We start from the raw sequence: 13,928 nt of genomic DNA, 5'->3' as shown, positions 1-13,928 counted from the left end.
TTTTTAATTGGTTTGCTGTTTATATATATATATTTTTTTTTTTTAATTGGTTTGCTGTTTATGAAGTGACTTTTTTTTCCCGTTGGGTAATCGGAATTTTTCCCAAATCCGAACTTCCATGGTTCTAATTAGTTGGGATTAGCGATAGCCCCTTGTATTTCAAAATGATTCAATATTAAAAAATAATAAAATTAACTGTAGGTCCTTAAAACATAGTTAATTATAGGCATACACTTTCCAATAGATGAATTCCAATAGTTGTGAAGAAGCTGTATTGATGTATGTAATTGACAGACGTTTATATAAATATTTATGGATGTAATTTTGGAATTTATTTGCTTTTAGGATTACCTGCCATTGTATGAGGAAGATTTATTTTTGTTTTCCGAAGTAACAAATTCATTAATGATCTAGCTTTAATGATATGTTTTCGACATTTTCAATTAAAACCAAACTCGTTCCTTTGAGCCGATTTGCTTACTATATTTTCTTCTCATTATTATTAATAAGCATAATATCGTGTATAGCGACTCTGATACAGGAGAATAATCCTCTAAACAAGACACAAGACATTATGCCGTATGATGAATAGAATTCCTCCTAGAGATTTATTTGAATGGGTTCTTAAGATGGGACATGTTTTAAGAGAGCTATGTGAAGTGAATTAAGCCGATGGCAGAATGGAGCCCTTTCAGGGGGGAACATCCTTAGAGCTGTTTCTATTCGGTTATTCTACCTGCCTCCGTCCTAACTGGGTCGTGAGAAAATTTTCAAACTCTCTTGAATGAGGTTATCTAATGTGACAAGGACAACTTCTTGAGCACTCCAACTTCTCCTATGTATCCCTCGGTTAGGGAAATCTTATTAGACTTGTTTGTCGTGTCTTTCCACTAATTCATCCATGTAGTATAGGAGAAACTAACTCAGGGATAATTTGAAGAAAATTATCATATTTTCAGGCTATTTAAATGATGAATCATAGTGCACATTGCTTATACAGAAGGATCATGGACCTGGGTTCATTTTAGAAACTAGTTGTACAACATATTAGGGAAGTGACGGTCGTGCGGGTTGGGTCGCAGGTCCCAGTGCGCTCGTTTCGGAACGTTGTGGGTTCGATTCCCACCTGGGGCAGTTAAACATTTATTTTTCGGCGGTCCCGAAGAATGAATCTTGATACTCCCACCTTAATTAGTACGCGGCGGCAACTTAGGTAGCCGCCAGGGGTTGGCAAAAAGGACCACCGAGGCCACTTTGGACTTGTTCCCCCACCGAATACCAGTACCAGTACTAGTATGCAACATATTTGTTTAGATTGATGTACAGTACAAGGTGATGTGCTGGTCTGGTACAGTAAAGCCACATATATAGACCCACGCTATACGAACATTTCAGGTTTTTTTAATTGACATGGGATATCGAATCAAAATATATACATTTATCAATATAAACCAGAGAACCAATGTTCTCAACTAAGTATACTGGCAAAGAAATATTAATATTCTAAAATACGGATTTTTTTTTTTTACGGATTATTATTTGTGTGTTTTCAAATATATTTTATAAATCAATATTTTGAGTATCTTTAATTGTAATTGGGTATCCGAAATCTTGGGTATCCATTGAACAGTCGAGCGAACTAGTATTATTGAATTCTTTTGAGAATATGAAAAAACAGGAATGAAACAGAGACGCTACACTTCACTCAATTCCGTGAATTGTATCCGTTAAATATAATTCTGGTATTAGTATATCGGGTAACGTGGGTATATATATAGTTATTGAATTTAGTAACGAAACTATTAACCCATTCCAGACAGCACATATTTTTGCAGACCATCCATTTTTTTTGCTTTATGTTAGCCATTTTTGATTTAAAAAAAAAAACATGTTTGCAATAGGAATTAGCCGCTTTGTACAAATAAGATGATTACACGCCGTGTGTGCAGGTAGCTCCTCTGTATGTTTTTATTACGAGGGACGGATTGCAAATCTGGTCTGCAATATAAAATAAAATACATTATTAAATTGAACAACATTTATTCCAAAAATAGTCGGGTTACATGAAATCCTTATTTTAGGTTCAGTAATCAGTACTGATGTTTCTATGTACATGTTTTAATATATTATCGTAACAACTTGCTTTGAATGAAACGGTTACATTTTTCAGTGAAAAATCTTCCGAATTCCCATTAATAAACCACAACAAATCCGCTCTTAAAACACCAAAACATGTTTTAAACAAGCCAATAGTGTTAATGTATATGTTTCATCTTTTTATTTATACATACATATATATTTTATTCTCTCTCTTTTTAATGTTCCCTACTGTTGGCAATTAATATCTTGGATGATTTCAAAATTAAATAAAAGTTTTATTATTTGTAACCTAATATTGTTGATTGTATAGATGGGAATCCGTAATCACCCGCCTGGTGGGCCTTACATGGTTAATATAACCGTTACAATTATTTATATATATATATATATTTGTTTTTTAACAGTTGATTATCGAGGGGTATATTCTCGTACAAAAGACACCCCTAACTATATACAGTGTTATAATTGAAGGGAAAAAAAGATAAAATAAATAGATAAGAATGATGCTTCTTAATAAAACAGAAAAGTAAAATTAATAACAAAAATAATGATATTTGTAGACTTAAAAAAACAAATAATTGCTTTCTAATGGTAAAAAGAAACAAGTTAACTTGAAAAAGGGACGAGAGAAGAGAAAAAATAAATAAATAAATAATAATAGTAAGTAAAATAGAGGTAGGGTGAATAATGAATTAATAAATATAGAATTTATAACAGAATATTCTGCAGCTGCCTGGGCTTCAGTCTTCGGGTTGAGGTTAGGTTTCCCAGGTTGTAGGTCACTGCTCCTTTAATTGTCGGCAACTGGGAGTGGAACTTCATGAACCGTTTTTTTATGTAATCCTCTATTGACTTCATTGCTAATTTCCGATGCAATTGGCTATTTCTTATGAACCAAGAAATAAAGTTTTGTTATTGTACATATATATTTGAAGTTAAGAGTAGTAATCAATGTTGAATGCTTGTTTAAGTATTTTTAGTTAAACTAATGTTGAATTTATATAAAAATAAAATTGGAAGGATTATTACGCAATGCACTTCTTGTAAGTAACTTACAATAATCGTAATGATGCTATTCTTTAGTTATAATTTAACTAACTATTTTCCTCTTTGCTTTAGAGTTTTAAAGACGATTCTAAAGTTTGAGAGATACTTAAATAAAGATTTGTTTTGGAACAAAGTTGATTGAAGCCATTGGAGTGTATAGTTGGAGAAGGGTTGACCCAATCAGAGCCTTATTTATACCGGCCCCGGGCTATTAATTTAGAGCCCTTCCTACGTCTTTCCCTTGGGCCAATCTGCTCTTTTCTACCTCATCATAATGCAGGCTAGCTCCTATCACTTGGAGCCAATCATCTCTAGTTATGAAGAAGTAATTTTGAATATCGCCCAATTGGGATTCGAGGTTAAACTCATGGTTTTTTGAATGAAGATCTGAAATTGTTTTCATTGCTTTGTATTATTAGTGTCCATTCCTTAGTCGAAAACCTGGCCTTTCTACTGTCCTTCAATTATATACCAATTATTCCTAGTAGAATAGGAATTTTCTTGGTAAAATATTCACATAAAATATTGAAATACTACATAATATCTATTAATAACTATCAAAAATTTAAATTAAAACTAGTCTGAATGATAATGATCAATTACGGGGGTCAACTATATTAACGAATCCCTTGCACATTCTCTTTCTACAATCCTTTCTCATTATGTCAGAAATAATATTTCCTTAAAAAAATCTTAACATCCCTTATTCCACAAATTTGGTTGGAAATATTATTTTCTAAGCAATTTATGAAAATTCTCCAAGGCATCACGAAAGATTATTAACTACTGTTCACACAGAGATCTAAATGGCTATACTGTGACTTGTTTAGAAACAAGTTATTCTCGTATCTTACATTACATGTGAGGCAATGTAGTTCAAAATGCAGTTTGTCCATTTCAGAAAAAAAAATCATTTTTTTCTAGACGATAATTCTTATCAGATGAAAGCCATTTATTTTGCAGTAACATACTTCACAGCTCTATAAAAAATTATTGACGAGACGTAATCTGATGCAAAACATTTCATTTTCAGATTTCTTACCAAGAAATAGATAAAATTCACTGTTCCGGTAAAAAAAAAAGAAATTTGTCAGATATCGGAAATAATGCATTTTGATCTGGAGCTTCCTATGTTTTCTTGATTTATTTTGTAATGTTGAGTTATCAATTTCGACCTACTGAAATCTTTTATATAAGATGAAACTATATGCTCATGGTTTCTAATTAGTTTTACAGGTTATCTAGTTAAGGCATATGACTTAGGTTCATGAGCCATAGACTCCCCTAAACATTTTGTTGTATAATTTATTTCAATTTATGACATTTTGATACATGAACACTGCCGAACCTAATATTCATAATTTGATCTTATTACTTTAATATTGTATTTTTTGTAACTTTACTTAATATTTTCAACCGTTGAAATATCATTTACTTTAAAAAATAATAATAAAATGAGCTTTCGGTACATTTTGACTTACGTGTGCCTTTTTTTATTTGGTAGTTTACTCAGACATTTCTTAATAAGATATATTAATTTGTTAAGTATTCTTTATAATATTTACTTTATATACATTATTATACCATACATACTATATTATAATAGTTACGTACATCTATCTATTCTTGAAATATTCTTATATAGATTACGTATGACGAAGATGGCAGTTAAAGATTCATATAATCTTACACTTTCAAAATACAACTAATCGGTACCAATTTCTTTTCTATTTTGGTTACTTTACTACTTTCACCTCACCATACCTCTAAATATTAATTCGATTCGTCACCTAATTATAACATTCAATTATTAAGTAGAATTGTTACAATTAGTGGCAGTTACGCGTGGAATAAATAGTTTTCTCTATTTCAGGGGAGGAGAGCCTTTCAACTAACGGTTCATTATTTTTTAATAATATTTATGAATACAGACATCTTCAGTCTCAGGGCTTATGACCTTTTTTTTAACATAACGTTACTATTAATAAACTTAATCCTGGGTTTTCCCTTCAGGAACCTTTAAAATTTCTACATTCCCAGTTGTAAATGACGTTTGTTGGAGGGACCTGTTATTTACTTTACAAAGCTTCTTTGTATCAGTTAAAAGAACGTTTAATGCGAAAACTAAGAGTTTTCATCTACTTTTTCTTGACTGAATTTCCTTTTAGTGAATAGTATAAAAAAATTAAGATATTTTAGAAATTATAGTTGTATATAGATGACAGAATTTTTTTTCTGATACCTAATATGTTAAAAATAATATTAGGATTATATTTGCTGTTTTACCCAATTAGTAATATATTCTATTAAGTAAGATTTTTTATTTTGAATATTTTTAACTCTATCATGATCAATTCCAGTCATCCTCAGAGATTTATTTTCAAATATTTGTAATTAGTTATTAATTAGATTACTCATCGGAAACATGGTTAATAATAATTATAATAATGTATTACATTATAGTTAATTAAAATACAGAGATATATTGGCAGAAACAGAATCTGTCATCATAACTTTTTTTTTCGAAGTCTGAATTAAAATATATATCAATTATGATGACCAGTTTTTACGACATCTTGTTCTTTAGATTTTTTACGTTTTTGGCGATTAACCCCTTTAGGATGAGTCGAATCGAAAAAGTACCCGAAATGGTTTTGTCTTAAAATGTCGTTTACTATCAGAATCCATGAAAAAAACTACCCTTCTCCATTGGAAAGTCCATAGTTAGGTGTAGTGGGAAGAAGAGGGGATCGTTAGAAAACCAACCCTTAAAAGATATACCCCAGTGTTATGTCTCAGCGAAAATCAAATCCAAATCTCCAAATTGTAGAGGTTCGGCAGGTGAACCTTTATATTGCAGGGGGCGGCGTCACCCTAATCTGGTTCAAAACAAAAAGTTCATGCACACGAAATGAAGGTTTGCGTTGAAGTTAATAGAAATGTCTGCCATTGTAATCTAAATTGAAACAGAAGGCAGCCACTGATTGGTTCCTACCCTTCTGCCATGCTTCTCAAAGGCACATGAGGCCCCCTTTTTGGCTTCACTTTTTCTTCCAGGTTAACTCCTCCATTATACTCCTTTCTCCAAGATATATTGTATACTACGAACAGGTGACCCGTTCTAAAGATGATATTTATCACTAAGGAAAAATACAAAATATAGTATTTATTTATTCCACTATGTTTCATTGAAAAACATGGAAAACAAATTATTGCTAACATATCTAAATCCGTTGACAATAAAGATAGTAATAATTCGTATTTTTTAGATTATTAACTCCCTTAGAGTATCAGCTAACGTAATGAATTAAGTTAGTTATATTTTTTCTTTGTAAATAGCCAAATTATAATATAGATTGGCTATATTTTCATGATCTATACCTATTAGTAAATATTTGCTAAAGTTAACAGTTGGTGTAGTGAACCTTCCCCACAGGTATTAAGTTGTCTTAGTCCAAATATAAAAATGTCCTAGGTCATCTACTCATAACCACATCACTACAGTTACTGAAATGCAACTGCACGAGTAGAGACTCGAAGGTACAACTATATAAAAATATACGGATACACACAAGTGTATTATATGTTATTTACCATATACTCATTTCTAGCCAAATTTTTAATTTCATTATCAGATTTATTAAAGCTTTAACCATAAATTGTCTACTGATGTAATTTATATATGGACACGGGACTGGTTTTATACAAGTACACGTAATAATACTAAAGAGACACACGGAAGGTTTTTAATGTAATATTAATAACGATAATAATTTAATTTAGTTATGAATTATTATCGAAATACGGACGTACAAAATGATGGAGTAGAATGAATAAATTTATCCAAATATTGGAGCCCTAAATATTTCATCTGCTAAAGTCATGGTATTGGTGTCTTGTTAACAATCAGTGTAGAGGTATTTTGAGGAAGATTCTTGCTAAATAATTTTATTTTTTCATTCCCTCTATTTTCTTTAAAATTGTGGTCAATTTCTTAACGATTGTGTCCGGTCTGTAAATTTAAGCATAGAAATCTGTGCCATCCTGAAAGGTTTTTTGAGTTATTATTGTCTGATATATTGTTAATATAAATACTGAAGAGTGTTGACTACAAAATCGCAGTGTCTATCAATGAACAATTTTAAAGAACAGTTCTCCTGTTGTACTCCTGGAGTACCCTGAAATAAAAAAATAGGGAAACGATCTTGAAGTCCAAAAATAAAGTGAAGAGGAATTAGGACAAGGGAGTGTGATTGTTATACCTCACCTGATGGTATACAGATGCTCCCTACTACTTTCCTCCCATGGGGCTATTTTGAAGAACCATTGGAGCCTTGTGTTCTATGGCTCGGTAGTTCTCTAGAGAGAACCCCAATTTAATTAAGATTTTCCAGTTTGATAATGAAAACTTTCCTTTCAGCAGTGGGGAGAGGGACAGAGGGGTGGGTTGCAAGTGGGAGAAGATATCGATACTCAAACCATTGTTGTCTTGATCATCCTATTGTACTCCCAGCTCCGATCCTATTCATGTATGGGCAAAAAGTTGGACCATAAACCATTTTGTTTAATGGTTTATAGATCTTCAGAATTTGCCCGGTACAGTTTTCCTCCACAGTTTTCCTGTATTGATTTGTATTTAACAACGACAATAATAACATAGAGTATATATATTTATTTCCTTTCGTTAAAAATATCCTAGCCTGCAATAGCTTTTTCCTCCATTAGGATTTCTGAACTCGCCATTTTACTTCAAATACGTTTTTTGTTTATTGAATTGTGGATCTCTTATTATTGAACCTTGATTATATTCACTTTATTTGCTTAACATAATCTGCTTGTAAGTTAACTCTTTTGTTTAATTAATTGCGATGAAAGAACAGTTTCATGAATTACAACTGACTATAGCCGCTGGTGTAGCCGAATCTTTACCTTACAGTATTTTCGGGAGATAATGGTATCAGAACTCAATCCACCTGATTTGTACCTCTACGATTGAGTATATTCCAGGGATGCTTGTCAAACTATGGCTCCCTCTCCAAATAAGCCCACCGATTTTCTGCTCCTAGACACATTATTGTATCAGGGCAAGATCAAAACCACGGTCGCTGAGCCTTGGAAGTCAGCTCAACCCACTGGGCTTCTTTTTTTTTTATTAATCATTAGATTTTTTTTACGATTTTCTGACGGAACAGTTGTTGTGGAACAAATTAATTTTAAACGTAAAGATAACGAATACATCTTTTAAAGAATATATAATAGAACAAGGTTGAATCATGAATTTATTGTTAGTGATAGTAGACTATAAATAAAGCTAAGTCAATCTAGGCAACGGCTTAGGGCATTAGAGAAGAAGGCTTGCAAAACTTGAATTCAAAAAGATTATTTGATGCATTAAAAATTCCAAAAAAAATTTATTGACTCCATATTATTATTATTTAAGCATTCACATCGCATTTTATTTGATATAATGCCAGATAAATACCATTTATCTAGGTTTATTGTTAAATAGACATAAAGGAAGAGGGGTGTCCTTGCCCTGTGGGAGATGGGATGTAACAGAAGGAGGTTGGGAGATCGATCCCCGGGGGCATCACCATCAGTGGTGACTAACCCGCGTCTCCATCCATCAATTTCTTTTTTTTTTCAATGATAAAAGGCGGATGACAAACCTGATAAATGGCCATCTGCTTATTTTCATTAAATGGAAATTGCCTATCAGGCCTTCCTCTGCTTCATTTGGTATTGATTGCCTTCAACAACCATTGCCGATTGTTCCCTCAGTTTTTCCCCTAGATCAATCTAAAACATCGATTATGAATGATTTACTTAAACTATATAATTCAATAAAATTATAAACTTAAGCTTTCGATTTTCTTCTACTGTTTTTATTTCTTAAACAAAAAAAAACAAACTGAATTGTTATTCCTGCTACGTTGCGCTTTGTTGGTAGTTAATATAATAGCCCAAGACCCCAACAGGAGAGAAAAAAAATGTCATTTCTCTCAAATTATTTATTACTTTACTAAAAACTAGATAAAAGTCAAAATTTATGACTCTACCAACCATGGTAAGGGAGAGAAAAAAATGGTAGTTTTTCCAGAAGTTACAAAAAATTAAATTTCGAGTTCTTTCTGTTAAAGAAAAAGTTGCGCGTAATTTTCTGTTAGAAAAATGTTCAGTTTTTACCTAGACTATTCAAGGGGTACAATAAGGGTCATTAAAAAATTGATGTTGGTGTATTTAACATGCACGCTCCCTGAAGATAATTTTATTCAAGAGAAAGATTGTGGGGATAGTCCGGGTGGTGGTCAAGAAAGTATTTATTTATTAAGTTTCTAGTAAATAGTTTTTTTTAATATGGTGTACGTTTGTTGACCGCCACTCGGACTATCTCTACAATCTATTACATACAGTCAACTATTAATCTTCCAATATTCCAGAAAAAAATACAATTATTTTCGCACATTTTGATAAAATGTGAGTTCTAATAGAGGCATTTAAATTCAATAGTTCTTGAGATACAGTTATTTAAAAAGAAAAATTTTTTTTTGAATGCCGAAAAATCAATATTTTGTGAATTAATTTTAGTGATTATCATGTATACTGACTGCTACTTCTACGAAGGTAATTATTATCGATTACATTATAGTAAAATCAACTAGTTTTAATTTGAACGCTAAGAGGCATTTGTATGTCTAACTTTCTGAGGTATTCATAAATTGATTTCTGAACAACAAGAAATCAATATTTGGCGAATATCATGGAAACTTTACTGCTTCTACTTCTCAATTGAGAGCTAATAGACATCAGTATGTCGTTCGAAGGGGTAGTAGATTCCATGATATTTGCTAACATACATTGATTTATAGTTGTTCGGACAAACTTTCACACTAATATGCAAATATCATTAAAACTAAGGATTAAAAAATATTGATTTTTCGTTATTTTATTATTTAAATGTTGCTTTTTAAAAAACTATATCGAGAACTATTGAATGTAAACAGCTCTATTAGGGCCCATATTTTAGCAAATTTACTTTGCTTTAAAAGTTGGTCTTTAAGTTTTTGGATATTGCCGGTAGTTTTAAATACATGAAGCTTCGAAAGAAAAATTAATGTTTTGCAACATTTTTAACAACCGCCATTTTCTATTGATCCCATCAATGGTTCGGAAAGTCATAAATTTCTATTGGTAACTATATATTATTTTCATTAAATTTAACAAAAATTGGAGTAAGCTAACATTTTTTTTCCTGGACTGTTGAACTATATGTTTTGGAGGTGAGTTATGGTGGGTTTAACTCAGGTAATTATTAAGATACAACTGTGACTTGAGTTGACTCCACAAATATCGATTTTATAATGTATATCGATTTGTAGTACCATCTAGTATTTAACATTCGGGCGACTGGGCTAGGCAGCTTTGTATTCTTGAGTCTGTAAGGTCTCTCTCCGATCTGTAGAATCGTCGACTTTAATTTAGGGGCAGATCCAAGTAAATTAAAGTTACAATGGGCTACAGCTCAATAGATATAATTTACTTAAGGTAAGTCCGGGATAGTGCAGACTAAAATTTAAGTTCGACATTGGTAGGCTATTGATGAAATCATTTTGGTGATGGAGGCTTGAAACTTTGTTAATAAATATATAATACTATTATTTCCTATAGAAAAACCTATAAAATAATTAGTTGGTTCATTGGTGCATATTTATGATAAAAATATTTAAAAGGTCCTCCGCAAGTACTTACTTACCTCATGGTAATATTTTAAGTAAATGACTTTGATTCTTCTTGTGCTTGAATTGAACGGCTTCTATATTAAGAGTGAGAAAACTGTTTCCCCTAAATTTCCGAATAGGAATAACATTTTATATTATTTACAATTGCAGTTTATCATGCATTTTTTCCTGTAAAGTCAAGGGAGCAAAGGGATGATATAACGTAACAGAGGTTAAATGAATAATAAAACTGACATTTTTTATTAAGAGCTTCAAGAAACTGAAGGGTTTTTTGAAGGGAAGTTTTTTCTGTCATTTTAAACAAACTGAACTTATTTACATTAGTAAAAACATTACATAAATTAATATGCTCCGCACTTACCCCTTTTTCATATCTGCCATTACTGCAACGCGAAAAGTTTAAGCCCTAAGTACAGACCTTAGTGATTTTAAAATTGTGCGACTGTTAATACTTAATCGATGAATTGACTTTATGTAGCAATAAATTAACGAAAAAAAAAATTAAAATTGCTTCAACATCGATTAAATATTCCCGATTGCTTTAACAATAACCAATTCTGCAGTCTATCAAAATCAGGAGGAAAAATAACATCCAATATGTACAAAGATCAACATGTGTTTGACTTTTTTAATGGTGAAGGATTTAAAGGGAAGGCACTTGCCTAGTTTTCCCTAACAGCTCAGCACTGATAGCTGACTATATTTCCTTGAAAAGCAGTAAATAAATAAAATTTGAGATACTCAAAGATTATTGTTTTATTTGACCTTCCTCTCCCTTATTCCCCGAAGTGAGGCAGTTTAAATATACCAATTTCAAGCCGTGAATATTTTTAAAAAATATATATTTTAGTGAATTTAGAAACTTGACAGTTGTATTTGTATATCCTTGCGTATTTTTAATTCATACATTTTTTATTATAATAATTCGTTTGTAAAGTTGCTATAGTGGATAAATATTCACCATTCTGTGCACTATGATTTTCTTAACTTTCTCCATAATCTATAGCTATTTGGTTGACCTGTTTCAGTGTGGAGGGTGGGCTGTAGCGTGGAGGTGGTCCTCGAGAGCCCTGAAGGAGGCTACTTCCTGAAGCAGCCAGTGGGGCGCGCAGCAGAGCCTCCAGACCCACCTGCCCCAGGACCGCCAGGGGCCGTCCTAACAACAGAGAGGTTCGCCGTGTTCCAGACATCCCGGCCACTGGCAGTGCGGGCTTCATATGGCCCCTTCTCTACCAAGCAGACTGTCCCGGCCCGAAGCCTCGTCGCAGAACCCAGCTCCAACAGCAGCGACTTGTCCTGGGGCAGGCACCTTGATCTCAGTGCCCATCTAGTCACTAAGACGGTAAGCTGAATCTTTTTTTGGTGTTTACTTCTTTATTTGTACCATACACTATTAAAATCTTGAGCCGCGCGATTTGGCCTTCTTACAGGCAGTGTTGTTTGTGAGAATACAGGCAGCCTAGTGATGGCAATGAAACTTCTTGTAACTAAGAACCATAGTACCCTTAGTTCCATAACTAGTTCCTTTGGGTTCAATTCGGCAGTATACTTTCTAACAATTCACTCGGATCGAAGAACAGTGACAAACCAATGTAGATCTATGTGCTGTTCAAAGTAAGGAGGCGTACGAGGATCTATATATTTCTTTCCCTGATGCAGACTATCCTTTGACCAAATCCTTGGGTGACTATTTAGTACCCTTAGTTCCATAACTAGTTCCTTTGGGTTCAATTCGGCAGTATCCTTTCAAACAATTCACTCGGATCGAAGAACAGTGACAAACTAATGTAGATCTATGTGCTGTTCAGAGTAAGCAGGCGTACGAGGATCTATATATTTCTTTCTCTGATGCAGACTATCCTTTGACCAAATCCTCGGATGACTATTTAGTACCCTAGAAAACCACAACACGATTCCCGACTGAGGTACATAAGGTCATCATCGTTGCTGGCTGGCCTCCAGTGTGCTGACGATCTCTTAAACTCCATGAGAGTAACTTCTTCGAGCTTGGTGTAATGGGTGTCACCGATTGTGGGTGGTTTCCGAAGTGCTGACCACTCCAATATCGACATATCGATTTTTTTTTTTCAATGTAGAAATATAAATATTTTTTAAATAGATCGATGATTTATCCTATAATTTTTCTCTGATATATTATAAAATCGATATTAAGTTGACTATTGAAAACCGATAGTTAAAAAAGAAATTAAATAAAAAATGTCTAGAAGTACAAGGTGAGAATGGAATATAAATATCGTTGTTGTAGAAATATTGATATTTTATCTTAGATATTATAATATAGATATTTGGTTTCTGATATGGGGCTATTGATATTTTGTTCTGAATATCATCTTTTACACATTTTCAAATTATTAAAAGAATTAATTTAAAACAATAGTTTATATCCAAATTTAGAAGCCCATAGATATAGATCTTTTGAATAAGCAAATCATATAAGTTACATCCTCATTAAAATCATATACATTAGAACTTAAATACGATAATTTGTAATTACATAAAAGAGTTCAATGATGAGTTCTTGACAGATATTACTTAACTTTGATTACCTATTGCTGTCACCATAGACCACAAGGTCTCCTCTGTCTCTGAAATGAAAATAGGGAATTCAGATTTGTTGAAATATAAAGTGACCAATTTTTCATTTCATCAATTTCTAATTGGTTGCATACAGTTCTTAATTTATAAAAATATTTTTCAAGAAACATTAAAACATTAATAAAGTTGTTTAGTAAGGTTTGATTTTGATTACGTACCTACATCAAAAATGAGTTTGAAAAAATTTATCATGAAATAATGTATTTTTTAATTTAGGTAATTCAGTTTTCAAAATAAACTGGTTTAAAAAAATATTTATAGATTAGGAAAAAACTTCTTTTTTTTATGCTGTTATCTAATTTTTGAAATTCTAACTCCATAACTCTCCAAGTAGTCTAGCACTGGTTTTCAATGTGACATCATCGCTTATTTTCTAGTTCATCATTAGCAGCTATTGATTGAGGTACTGTTAACATTTTCACGAAG

The 13,928-nt window shown here is 32.2% G+C and overlaps 1 protein-coding gene across 1 annotated transcript in view; it reads left to right on the top strand.

Annotated features, from left to right (window-relative positions):
* dtn (transmembrane protein 132C dtn) overlaps positions 1–13,928 on the top strand; it is a 208,266-nt gene that overhangs the window by 177,703 nt on the left and 16,635 nt on the right. The window contains exon 3 of the mRNA XM_067052267.1: positions 11,915–12,228. Coding sequence (XP_066908368.1) covers positions 11,915–12,228 — 314 coding nt within the window. The remainder of the gene's footprint in view (positions 1–11,914; positions 12,229–13,928) is intronic.

Source organism: Halyomorpha halys, unplaced genomic scaffold, assembly GCF_000696795.3.
Source record: "Halyomorpha halys isolate HHAL.00 unplaced genomic scaffold, Hhal_1.1 Scaffold664.1, whole genome shotgun sequence".
In the NCBI taxonomy this organism is placed as follows: Eukaryota; Metazoa; Arthropoda; class Insecta; order Hemiptera; family Pentatomidae; genus Halyomorpha; species Halyomorpha halys.
The sequence above is the reverse complement of the archived record's forward strand: the minus strand, read 5'-3'. Positions and strand labels throughout refer to the sequence as shown.